The sequence below is a fragment of the Parus major genome, chromosome 3 (assembly GCF_001522545.3).
Source record: "Parus major isolate Abel chromosome 3, Parus_major1.1, whole genome shotgun sequence".
Classification (NCBI taxonomy): Eukaryota; Metazoa; Chordata; class Aves; order Passeriformes; family Paridae; genus Parus; species Parus major.
In genome coordinates this window covers 88,276,218-88,289,634 of record NC_031770.1, presented here as the reverse complement: position 1 = coordinate 88,289,634, position 13,417 = coordinate 88,276,218, and the positions used below count along the sequence as shown (strand labels likewise).

The 13,417-nt window shown below is 35.0% G+C and overlaps 1 protein-coding gene across 1 annotated transcript in view; it reads left to right on the top strand.

Annotated features, from left to right (window-relative positions):
* PRIM2 (DNA primase subunit 2) overlaps positions 1 to 12,484 on the top strand; it is an 89,174-nt gene extending 76,690 nt beyond the window's left edge. The window contains exons 10-13 of the mRNA XM_015622953.3: positions 258 to 384; positions 1,232 to 1,314; positions 7,909 to 7,977; positions 12,106 to 12,484. Of these exons, the coding sequence (XP_015478439.1) occupies positions 258 to 384; positions 1,232 to 1,314; positions 7,909 to 7,977; positions 12,106 to 12,333 (507 nt within the window). The 3' untranslated portion in view covers positions 12,334 to 12,484. The remainder of the gene's footprint in view (positions 1 to 257; positions 385 to 1,231; positions 1,315 to 7,908; positions 7,978 to 12,105) is intronic.
* The last annotated feature ends 933 nt before the right edge of the window (positions 12,485 to 13,417 follow it).

The window sequence follows — 13,417 nt, the reverse complement described above, 5'->3', positions numbered from 1 at the left end:
AGCCATTACAGAATTAACTGAAGAGACCTTAAACCAGTGCAGTTACATACTTCTCTTGTGTCTGTAAAGCATGTATATGTACAAATGCAAGTTTGTGTAATATAAAACCCAAAGCTAGCAGTGAGCAACTGGGTTTTTATTTTCCTCAGTTTGAGTATGTTTGGAAAATTTTTTTTGTTATTCCGTATTTCTTTTTGCAGAGAAGGTAGAATTACTGACCCAGTATGTAAGAATTTATTCTTCTGGTTTTTTTTCAGTTTGACAAAGGATATGCTTACAGCATTCGTCACAACTATGGGAAAGAAGGAAAGAGGACTGATTATACCCCATACAGCTGCATGAAGATTATCATGTCCAATCCACCAAGTCAAGGGGATTATCATGGTGAGTTCCTTAAGGGGAAAAAATCCCAAGCATTTACAAACAGCAGAATCCCTTGGCCAGAGAAGTTATTCCTGTAGTCTCTTTAAATTGTGTATTTAATCTCCAGACAAGTAGTGGTCTTGAACTGTTATCTTTAGATCAGACTTGGTAACTGCAGGTTTTATGTACGTTGTGATATGCAGTTCAAGGAGACTTTAAATGTGCAGATGCTTTAAGAAATGACCAATTCAAGGTGTTCTGAGTTATGAATTCAGTTGTACAGGAAGTCTGAAGTTTGCTTAGGTATTTTAAAAGCTCCCACAGCTGTATGACTAAACATGAAAAATACGCACTTGCTTCACTGTTGTTATGCTAATACTAAGTCATTAATTCAATTGTGTCTCAGAACTCACTCTAGGACAAAAAAAAATCTACTTAGGTGGTGGAATTTTCTAAGGTACTTATAAAGTTATATTTTTACAATGGACTATGCTTTTAAAGACCAATTGTCTCTCATTCCTTTTATTTTCTTGGTTTTTTCCACAGCTATTAAATATACCAACAGTGTCGTTATTAAAAAGGAACTAACTTAAACTCTTTTCCTGTCAGTGAATAGGAACTGTGGCCTGTTTATGGTGTGATGTTTTATGTGACTCTTGAGCCTGTGGTGCACTGATAACTCTGCAGTAGAGTAATTATTTAAAGAGAAAAAAAAAAAAAAAGGCAATTGTACACATGGGTAATTAACTTTCCTATTAATAAGCTGTTAGACAATTAGGAACAGCTTAGCTGGTCTCATGAGTGCCATACTGCACTAACTCCTGAGTAAACAGCCTTGTTTGTGAGCTTGCTTATTTTTTACTGTCAGGGTGCCCATTCCGCCACAGTGATCCTGAGCTACTGAAGCAAAAGCTGCAGTCATGCAAGATCCCTCCCAGTGGAATAAGTCAGGTAAGGCATATTTTCCTTGACACTTTCATTAACAAGGCATTGCTTTTCAGTTTTACTTTCTGTTTGTGTAGGAATGCCATATGCAATTTGTCAGTATGTATTGTGAAATATCTCTTCTTATAAAAGGTTTAGACCAGAATTTTGGCTTTCTGGCTGCAGTGTTCCCACTGATGTGATGATTATTTATTGTTTAATATTATGAGTAGGTTTATTACAATAGTGGATACAATCCAGAATTTTTTTATACTTTGTTTTACTGCACTGTGATTAAAAGACGTTTAAATTTGCGGATGACTGCTATGTAGTCAGTACGCAAATGTAATTCTTTGCTGTAATAAATTTCTAAAACCCAAACATATTCCTCATTATCTGTTGTGCTAACTTCCTCTGAACAACAAAAGCACATAAAACACCTAATGAAATTAAGCAGAATTTTTTATCAGCTTTTAAAAACTGTAAGCTTAAATTGAAAATCTATCTTACATAGCAAAAACAATGTAGGAATTGGAACTTGGAGATGTGTCCTGAAGAACTTGGAGTTCCACTGCTTGCTCTAGCAAGAGCTTAAGGCAATGAGAGGTTTTCATCATTTTCATTGGAAGAAATGTACTGGTGAGATTTAAGCTGAGGCCAAACAGTTCTGTGTAGGTCCATAGGAAAAAGCTGCTTTCAGCTGTAGTCTTCAGTTCATATGGAATGTCACCATTGCTTGTCATGCATTAACAAACTGTTGTACTGGCTGGAAAAGAACGGAAAAGTTCCATTCAAAGCAGTCTCCCTTGGAAGGATTAATTAAGATACAAATTAAAAGATAATTGTTTTAGAGAGTTCATTGTTCACTATAGTAATTCTTCACAAATTCCTGAAATACTTGTACTTTTTCCTAGGAATGTTTTTTCTTTTTTATTTTTTCCCCCCTGTTCTCTTCTGGTTCATATTAAGAAGCATCTATATATCTGACAGGCCCTAGAGATACTTTCCTTTGGCTATTTTTCCTTATACATACAGCATGAATTGATGCTGGTCTGGAATTTTTATCCTGCTAATCATTGGAAAGATTGGTGAGGATTTACTGGCTTAGATGGCTTGCTGTATGTGTGGGTAGGATTTAGTACAGGTTATTTCTTCAGTGAATTTGCACAGTAAGACAGTATCTTCATATTTAATGTAGTTCCTTATTTAATGTGAATTATGATTTTATTTTTGTGTGTGTGTATGTGTTTAGGGTTTTTTTGGTCTTTTTGTTTTGTTGTTTGTAAAGTAGAATTTGTATTCACTAGAATAGAAGTCTTACATTTTCTTATCAAAAGTGACTAAGAAAAATTGTCTTCATCAGCATCTTTTTTGTCCAGAAATGGATGTTGTCCTGTCTGTGACTTTAGTGGTGTTTAAGTGCAATTAGGGAAAAGGGCTCTTCAGTCTCCAATGCTAGTATTAAAGAGAAAAACCCACAAAATCATATATTGTCCATGTGAAACCTCTAATTAAAATAAAATAAAATAATGTGAAATAAAAGGTTGGCTGTGCCTGGATTCTCAGAAATTAATCTCTTAAATCAGACAGTCTTTCAGATAGCCAGTAAGAGAAGAGGAAGAAAAATAAAAAAATAAAATAAAAGTTCCCATCTGTCTCCAAGTTGTCATTATTGCTACCCTTCCTTTTTGCTCCATTTTCATGGCCCAGTAATGTTTGTGTGACTAATAACAGTTCAGGATCCTTCAGTACAGACAGTGGCTTTTAGGAGTCTCCTCTGATGTTGATGACAGTTGCTAAGTATCAGAAATGTTTGTTTTCCTTTAGCTCTGTGAATAAATATGTGGGGTGGATGGTTTACCAATCATTCAATGGGCTCATGTAGCTACATTTCCAGTAGCTTGGTCTCAAGACTGGCATTCATTCATAACATACCCTTTGACTCTTAGACTTCCTTTTAACTCCAGGTCCAGTGAGAGCTCCCTTATAAACTGTTAGACACCTATTTTTAATGAATGGTTTGGAGCTTGAGCTTTTAGCTATGTATTTCAATAAATGGTATGTTTTTTCTGGAGCTCAGGACCTCTTATGCTTGTTATTTGCTCTGTTCCAGACTTCTGGGAATGATGCATAATTTTTCAAACATCGGTTTTGAATTTAGCTATGCACTGATGAATTGGTCCCCCACTGGGATTTTCATCCTTTGTTTTAGAGAACTCACATCTTCCCTCCAAACCCATAAACAAGGCCCTTCCTTGTTGTGGAAGCTTGTTCCTCAGGGATATTGTGTGAGCCACAATGGAGTTGTGGTCTTTTTACCCAAGATGCTCAGTTTTCTAGTGTTGTTCTCTTTTGTTTCTGGGGCTGTCCATACTCTTAACATGCATGCACCCTCTCCTTTAAAGTTTATAAGAGTTTCTGAGTTTTCCAGTACAGATAAAGCATTTGGCTGCTGTCTGGTAGTAAAAAAAACCATCCTAAAGGGCTTTTTCACAAGACTGGGTGTGAAAAGTGAAAGCTGGACCTTGTGATGGTGGTACAGAGCAAATACTGCAACACCACATGTAACTTCAGTTGTCAGTCTGAGCATTAGACTGCTTTCATTGCATTCATTTTGTAGTACTGTCAGTAATGAAAAAAGTGATCAAAGCATTTGAACATGTAAATCTGCTCACTATGAAGTATTTGGATCCAATCTCTTATTTTAGTCTAGATTTTCTGAGGCTGTGTCTTGTCTAGCATTGTATCTGCTGAAGTAATTGCCTCAAAATAATGCAGCAGGTGACTTACAGGTCTTGCCTAGTTACCGTAGTGCTTAAAGCAGAGAGCTAATCCTGATGTTTATTCCAAGAACTTGTATTATTTAACTTGTATTAATTTCATATTTTCCTTAGGTTAGCCTATATTTGTGATAGTAGCTTAAAAAAAAAAACCCAACAACACAAAAGAACCTGCTTGGAGAAAGATGCATTAGCTGAGCATCTAATGTGTGAATGTGTAAATATGTATAGCATTTGAATTTATAGTATATAATTTTTCATTTGTCTCTTTCTGGTATACTGCTGATGAGGTAAAATCTTAATGAAATCAGGTTTGATAACTGCTAATTAATTTGAAGAATATAAAGATTAAAGTATATATTAAGATATGTTTTTACATATGAGACATTGAACAAGTGCATATAATGACAGGACAAGGGGGAATGACTTCAAGCTGAAAGAGAGGGAGGTTTAGATTAGATAAAAGGAAGAAAGTCTTTACTGTGAGGGTGGTGAGTCATTGAGACATGTTGTCCAAAGGATTTGTAGATGTTCTATCCCTGAAAATGTTCAAAGCCAGGTTGGATGGGACATTGAGCAATCAGGTCTAGTGAAAGGTGTCCCCATCCATGACAAGTGGGTTTGTATTAGATGATCTTTTAGGTCCCTTTCAACTCAAACCATTTTATAATTATGTGATAAATACATCTGTTGTGATGCTGTACTAAATGCACTGTAATGTGTTGTCTGCACATCTTACATATAGGGAGTTAGAAATTATAGGCTTCGAATTATTTCAAAATATCTATTATTTTTTTCAGAAAGTTTTCTTGTAGAAATTGCCTTTTTTCCAAATCATGTCAATAACAATACCAAAAGCAAAAAGTAGTGAAAATTTCTGGTTCTACAAACAGAAGAAACAGAGTTTAGACTAGTTATTTCTGCTTGTCTATGAGTAATAAATTTCTTTAGGGAAAAATACTCATGTCGATGAACAGCAGATAACTTCAGAAGAAGGCTTGTTCTTTCTACTAGAATTTTTGTCTTAATTTAAATATCTCTTTTTTTCCTTATAACTGGGTTAAATTAAAGGTCTTGATAAAGTCACTTACTGAACTTTGTGTAATATTCTTCAACAGATTTAGTGTTTTGGTGGGTTGAAGATGCTTCAGAGAGATGGAAATAAATAAGCCAGTCTGTGCCTAGCTTTGTGAGATAGATATATGTTTCTATGGATGAAAAAACATGCCATCAAAACACTGAACAAAAAACTGCCAAACCTGCAAAAAAACCCCATCAGAAGACCACCACAGTGAAAAATACCCCCAACATAGGCTCCCTGTTGATCTAATGTTTAAAAAGTTTTAGGTTATTGCTGTCCATAAAAATATTTTCCCTTGCAGCTAAAGAAATTTTCCAGGAAAAGCTAAAAATTAATTGTACATAACTGAGTCTGTAGTAAAAAGATTTTCATGATAAGTTAATTCTGCAATGTAAAAAACCCAAACTCACTTTGAGTAAGTTGAAAATAACAGTGGATAATTCTAGAACCCCAACTATCCTGCTATGCAACATCTTTACTTTGAGTGCTGAGGATCTGTAAAAAAAGCAGGTGGCTGCATACATCTGCCAAACATCATCTTAGCCTCATTAGCAGTCAGTAGAGCTACATCAGAAAAGCAAGTTGCAGATGGCAGTGAAGAAAAAGGCACATAATGACAAACAGGAGAAGTCCTTGAGTATGTACCTCTACTTACAAAATAAAGCAATGCAGTGTAAATGGCTTAATATATGTAGAGGCAAAAGAATGCTGTTGTGAATTAAGCTTTGAGTGGAGGTCTGTTTCTGGGAAATACTGGGGAAAAACAGCTGCAAGCTTGCTTTCATTATGGACACAAATGTAGTTGAAAAGATAATATTTATTAGGGATGGTAAATCTGTTTCATTTTAATAGAGGATTGTTAGTTTCTCTTACAGAGAGGACTCCTTTCTAGTTGGGCTCCATTCTATTGTCTTGTTTAACCTTTTCTGTTTCCTCTTAGCAACTTCTTCCCTGATATAGCAAGTTAATGTACTAAAGCTATTAATCTTTAAATATGTTAAATATGCCCCTTATTCCCCCTCCCTTTCATATACGCAGAAGGTGAACCTGGTCTCCCATGATGTGGCCAGTTGAAACTTATATATATACCCTAACTTTTTTAATCTCTTGGGGTTTATACTAAGAATTTTTCCATCCCTGAGTTTGTTTGCTCACTTAAGGTTCTGAGGTTTAAAATGTATTTACACCTAAATTTAGAAAACTTATCATTTATATAATTTTTTACATGTAATCTTGATTAAATAAAGAAGAATTTTGAGAAAACCTTAAGTATTTATGAACTAGGTTGAATTAGCTGACTTATTTCAACTGGAACATTCAGGTTAGACAGGTCTGAATGCTACAGAATATCGTGTATATTTTCTTTTAACTAACCAGTGGACAAATAGGTCTTCTGATAATTGCTCTGTATTAGGCAAGAAATACTTTTTAATAAAGTATTTATAACATGGTTAGCATTTTCTTTAAAATAGATATGGCTCTTTTGTATGGTAGATTATATTGTAAGGAACAAACAAGCAACTGTAAGGCAATATGAAATTATTTAGAACAGATGAATTTTTTCAGTCATTAACTACTAATTTTTTCAGTCAATTTCAAGGAGAGAGGAGAAAAGAAATGGAAATGTATGTATTTTTATATCACTTCATTGCCTAGCTGGCCTTGGCCTTTCTGTTTTACAGAAGGTTTAACAGGAGGTGGCAAGAGGGATAGAAATGTAATCAGTTGGGCTATTACAGAGAAATAATGGGGCTAAGTACTTTCCTGGCAGTGTGTTGCTGTTTTTATCCATTCAGCAAATGTAATTTATTTATATATCTGTCAATAAATACGAGGCAGCATCCGATAATGAGTACAGCAGGGATTTAAGCTGTATATTGCTGTGTTTGACACAAAGGTCAACCTTGGGAAATGACTTGAAATTAACATTTCTTGAAAACTATTTTTCCTTCCACTGAGGCTATCTCTTAATTCCAGCAATTTTCTCTGTTTGATAAGCAGAGAGAGCATACATTTTGATTATATAAAGGAGGGAGGAGGTAATGAAACTTTAAAATATTTCAACCAGCATTGCATTCTGGTGATAAGAATGGGACTTTGTGCAGCACAGAAGAGATTACCTGAAGTAGAATTGGAAAGCAAATTGTATTTACAAAAGATGGCATGATTTTCCTAATACATGTTCAAAACAACCTATTCACTCACATATTCTGCTGAGCTTCACTAGAAATAGCTTCATTTCAAAAAGAACAAATCTGATTGAGGTAAAAGCATTCCCCTCTCACAGATACTTATCTAAAAGATTTGCATTAAATTTTCTTTATGGGAACACAGTAGTATTTTACTGTGCATCTGCATGAACTGGTAATATGGAAAATAAAAATACAAATCGTGTCCTTGATTGCTTCATGCTTCAACCACTTGAATTGCTAGATTTATGTCAGCAATTATGGAAGAGATGTTGCAATATGATAGTTTGACAATAACTGTCACAACTATATTACCAAAATATAGATTCAACTTATTCTTGAAGTTAAGAATATTGAAATTACATTTTAAGGGTCAGGTATACCTTCTTGTGGTTTTATCTTCTTTTTAACCTAGCCAGGGCATTTTAAATTGTCATTTATTAATAGGATTCACAAGGTGTCATGTGCTGCAAATGTCCATGAGCTGTTGTGCAAGGCTGTCATGGAGTACCTTGTTGAAAGTATCAATAAGTTACTTGTGAATCTGTCACATTTCTCTGCCCCCACATAGGTCCTGGAGCTGGTGAAGGGCATGCATTACCAACTGGCCTGTCAGAAGTACTTCGAGTTGACACATGATGTGAGTAGCTACTATTCTTTGTTCAGCTCTTATCACCCACTTTGCCTTGAGGAAAGCCTTGGAAATCGTGAATGAATCCCAGAGACTATTTTCAGTTTGGACATCCATCATTAGCTGTTTTGCCTTGCTAGTTTTCTTTTCAGTAATTTCAAATATTCTTTTGTAATTTTCTGCATTTATATGTTGATGTTATGAATACCCTCAACATTACTAGATGTAGTAAAATATTACATTGTCTTCCTGAAAAGGTCAATATTGTTGAATCTTATATATTTCAAGTCAGTTACATTTTTCTGTATCCTGCTTTTAATCCAATCTCTAGGCTTTAATACATTGAGCAAGTTTGATGTGTTTAGATACATCTTAAAAAATATAGTATCTAAAACCTCTTAATTTAATCTCCCAGCATCTGCATGGTTCCTTTTGTTAATTTTTATTTGGTATTTTTTCACATTTGTAGTCATGTGATTATTTTTTTAAACCAAGATGAGCATTCGCAGAGCTTTCCCATTTGCTTAATTGTAAACAAAGTTATTTTAAAACTTTCTCCAAAAACTTTTAAATCAAAAAATGATCACACTCCCATCTCCTGTGTGATTTCATGATTCAAAGAAGCAGCTTTAGCACCGGTTCAAGATTCCTTGTCATCAAAAACAACCCCAGTGAAGCACAGCTCTTCTTACAGCTTAGCTCTCTTCACAAATATGGATGAGCATTAGATGGCCCACCCAGAGGCATTTACCACTGACTTTCCTGTTCTTTCAGTTTTCACAACTGATTTACGAGGAGCTGTTTGTCTTCACATATTTCCAGCAGTCATATGTATGAATGTATAGCAAAGGTGTACCCTGAGCCTGTGTCTAGTGTTCTTCTGGTAGCTGTATTTTGAGAGGAACACTTTGTTTTATGATCTTAGAAAATGTGAAAACAAGTCTAACAGTCTGGAAGGAAATTCAAAATAACATGCAATTTAAAATTTAGGTAACACTTGCTCTGTGTAAGCTCATGTCAGTAGAAATAATATTTTCTCAAGATGACTGTAGACCCTGAGGTCAATATTCATCAAAAAACAAATCAGTACTGTGCATTTTAGGAAAGCTGTCCTTCCATTCTTCTATAGGAAATTCCAGAAAAGCATTGTTTTTTATCAATTTTGTGGTAATATAAATATCTGTATTTGCTGCTTACATTCACAGTCTTTCTGCTTTGCTATTTATACTGTTTCAGTGAGAGAAAACGGAATACACAGACACTGTAGTTTGAATGGCACATGCTTATGATGGCTATTTTTTTTACAGCATTTAGCTGCTCAACTTGTTACCAGCCTGCTTGGACTGCTTTTTCTATTCTACAGCTATATGTTTTATTAATTTTTAATTTTTTTCTATGTGTCTCTGGAGCTGGTTACCTTGACTTTCAGTCAAACTATTGCTTTCCTGTATATCACCTTTCAGTGAAGGAAATTTCAGAAGAATCAGTAACTTTGATTGTTTCTTTGAGCGGGGGAACAATCTTAAGTAAATTTTCGTAGAAGTAATGGATTTGCTCACATGGAGAATTGTAACTAAAATTATGTAAAAATTTTGCCAAGAAAGTTTTTGATAAGTGTTGGGAAGAGCTGTTGGTGTTGCCTCAATTCTTAAAAGTTATGGTGTATGTGAGAAAGGTTGTCTGTGAATGACTTTGTAACAGAGACTTGTCAAAGATTTTATTTCTCTAAGTTCACAGGGTCAGCTTCAGTAGTGTAGTGCTTAGCACCAAGACTGTGCTAATACATGCAGCTGGACTAGAGTGAGAATGATTAGAAACATTTTTTGGGGGGTGGGTGACAGGGGTTGTGTCCTTGCACTTCAGTGCTCCAGGTTCAAATAGCATGGGCTAAGAAAAAAAGCTGATGCTCTGTGTATTCTGTGTAACCTGGGTTTATTAACTTCAGTGCTCCTCTCCTAAGCTTTGGTTTCACTTTTTCACAGCCACAGACCAAAGGCAGACATAATTTGTGTGGTCCAGTGCATTGTCTTCAGGCAGGAGCTAAGATACACCTATGCAATTTGTTAACTCTTCAATAAGTGTGCAAAAGGAAAGCTGTAGCACCATGATTGCTCCACATGATTTTTCTGTAATATCAACTGCAGCATTATCAGCTGTCATTTTAAAGTTCTTGGTTAAAACCCAAAGATGTTATGGCTTCAAAATTATTATTTCAGGATTTTAAAAAAATTGTGTGAATTGGCAAAACTGCTAGAGAAATCTACTTCCTCTATTTCCTGCTGTAAGTTTCAGCTAACTTACAGCTAAGTTAATGATGAGGCTTTTAAAATTAATGTGCTTTGGTCTGTATTACTTAAAAACATTGTAAAACTTGTGTAAAGTTGCGTGAGCAGTCTAATGTAAAAAAATACTTCCATTTTTGTGTTCAAATTTCTTGTGAATCCAGCCAGAGCAGAATATCTTTATTCAGAGAAATGATTATTCAACCCTGTTGAAAATTACAGAGAACAGAATTCTTTCTATATCACTGTATCACAAATTAAGATAGTGAAAAAATCTTGCCCTTTCTCTTTTAAGGCTCTCACAAAAAGTTGATGGTTTGAATGGGTGAAATTCTTTTAATTAAGAGTTATTTAAGCTTCATCTGATAGAGTTTTATTTAAGGAGCATTCAAGTTTGAAAAGGAAAAAATGGTACATGGAATCATACAATTTTAACTAACAACCTGTAAATACCTTCTAAAAACCCTGAAATTGGAAGTCACAAATACCATCAATCACCTCTGAAAACAGAGTTTTAGGCTGCATTCATACAATGAGCTGCTTCCACAGCTTATTCCAGACTGTTAGGGAGAGAAGAGTTTAGAATAAAATTAAGAGTTACAAAGTGACTCTTAAATTGGTCTGAAGAGAACTAAGATTTTAAGGTTAAAAGAACCAGAGCTCATTAAGAGCTTCTAAAAGGAAAGCCAGTTTTTCACTGTATCACTTCTTTTTAAGCCTCTTTCCTGTAAAGAAGTAATTTATTTCTGGTGTAATGAAAATAGGAGCATGGATGAAAGCTGTCTGGATGAAAATCATCCAGATAAGACTAAAATCAAATTCAGTGATGACTTTGGGTTAAATTTTTTGGGTTTTTTTTTTTTTTTTTTCATTATGCCTTTGAGTACTAAATTAGAGTGCTAGGACTGTTATTTACTTTTAAGATTTTTCAAGCAAGGTCACTCACTACAGTCTGAATTAGATTTTGTTATCCATGTCACCATTTTCTAATGGAGCTAAGCTAGGCAGTGGTAATGCATTTAATCAGGGTTCTATTTAGAGCACACACTGATCCTCTGCTTTATGATTATTCACAAGTGGCTGAAATTTAAATTGATGGGGTTTGGCATATTAAATTAGCCCCAGGATGTCCTCAGGAGAATCTATGTGTGTGCAAAGTTACTTATGTCTGAATTGGCCCCTCCTTTCAGGGAAAAAAGGAATGTAGTGGGAGCAGAAATTTACAGGTATATGACTCTTAGTCTTCCATGGTGTGTTGTACCCCATATTTAGCAAGTCTTCCAATGTATTTTAAAAGCAGTATTTTAAAAAATGTTCCTAGAAGTCACATGAACTGACAGGCAGATGAAAGGTGCAGATTGCCTTGAATAGGAGGTGGAAGCACTTTCTGAAGTAAGCATTTCCAACTTCTGAGCCTCCCAAAAGAAATACAAAAGTTATAACTCTGGTCTGTCTATACATCAGAATAGCTTCCTTTTAAAGCTGAAAGCTTTGTTGATTTGAAATATTTGATAAGTATTGACTGAATGTTCATTTATCCAATAATTCCAGAGCTGAAAGAACGCACCTGCTAAGTAAAAAGTAGTAATACAAACGTGCTGCACCTTATTCTAGTTTTAAGGTGTAGGTTCAGTAGTCCTACATCTCTAAAGAGATTTTTTTTTACTTTTGTGTTTTTAGATGTTTTTTTATAGATGGGTAGTATTTTTCTTTATTATGTTATGACAGGGAAATAACACTGTCTCATTCCAACAAAATTGGAACTTAATTGTTAATTAATCTGTTCTTGAATATGAAAAAGATGATTTTTAGATATAAGTGTGATAACTTGGTGTTCCTTTCCTTCTATGTGCAGGTTGATGACATTGGGTTTTCTTTGAATCATCCTAATCAGTACTTCACAGAGAGTCAGAAGCTGTTAAATGGTGGTAGAGAAGTGAAGAAGGAATCCAGTAACTTGGGAAATGTTCAACAAAAAAATAATAGTCAGGAAAGTATAAATTCAAGTTCTACTCCCACCTCTTCAAATGCAAAAGCTGATACAGAACTGGAAGGACTGGAAGCATACTTCACTGAAGACTAAGCAGCTGTGTTATTTGTGTTATTTTTTTCTTTCTTTCATTCTTTCCCTTCTCTAGCTGGAATTTTTCCCTGTATTGAGGAATATGCACTTCACCACCTGGAAGACAGAAGCATTTAGTGCTCTGAGTAGGCTAAAAAAAAAAAAAAAAAAATGGAAGACAGAAGCATTTAGTGCTCTGAGTAGGCTAAAAAAAAAAAAAAAAAAGATTAATATTAAAGTTGTAATTGCATCCAGTATTTATTCTTACTGCCTTAGGAAGCTGTTTTATAGGGTGTGTTTAAGGATGGGAAATGAAACTGTCTTCACAATTATTTGGTAATTTTTGTCTGACTTAACCTTTTTTGGTTTTCTTCAAAAAGATATTTTTATCCTCTTTTGTGATCACTTTTCTATGTATTGTCTTAATAAAAAGATTGCAAAGCAAAAGTTTTCTGTATTTTCTTTTTAGCTATATTGGAATGGTAATTAAGTTGGAGCTCTTACGATCAAAATTACCCTCTGGAGGAGTCTGTCTGTCTCCTCTATATGATGAGCTGAGGGAAATCAGCTTCCTAATTTGTACCTTGACACTAAATTTAGAGAGCAGGTTTTGATACTTGGAAGAGAACATAATCAGAGTTTAGACACCTGTATGTAAGAAAGTAATAAAGAAAAGATACTCTACCAACTGACTCATCATGAAGAAGCTAAAAGCTTATTAACATATATTTCTTTTAAATTTCCTCAATGTCTGAGTGTGGTTGGAGCCTCCCTTGTCCTGCTAAGCTGAGCAGCCACGTGAATGAAGCTTTGAGTCACCTAAATTCCAGCCATTCTCCCAAAGCCCAGGTTGCCCAACACACAAAGTGCTTCCAGTCCAGCAGCAACCATCGTGCGGTGGATGGGGGCTCCAAGCAGAGCTGGTATTTTCTAGCACGCTTTTTTGGATTTTAAAGACTTCACTTTTATTGTACCTCATGCTTAAGGAGTTTCAGGACAACATTATGCCCTCCCTGGAGGCTGACCTTGCTACCAGGGCAGCCTTTATCCACATAAACACAGTACTGTCATTGCTAGGGCCTTGGACCAACTCTGTGGGGCCTGG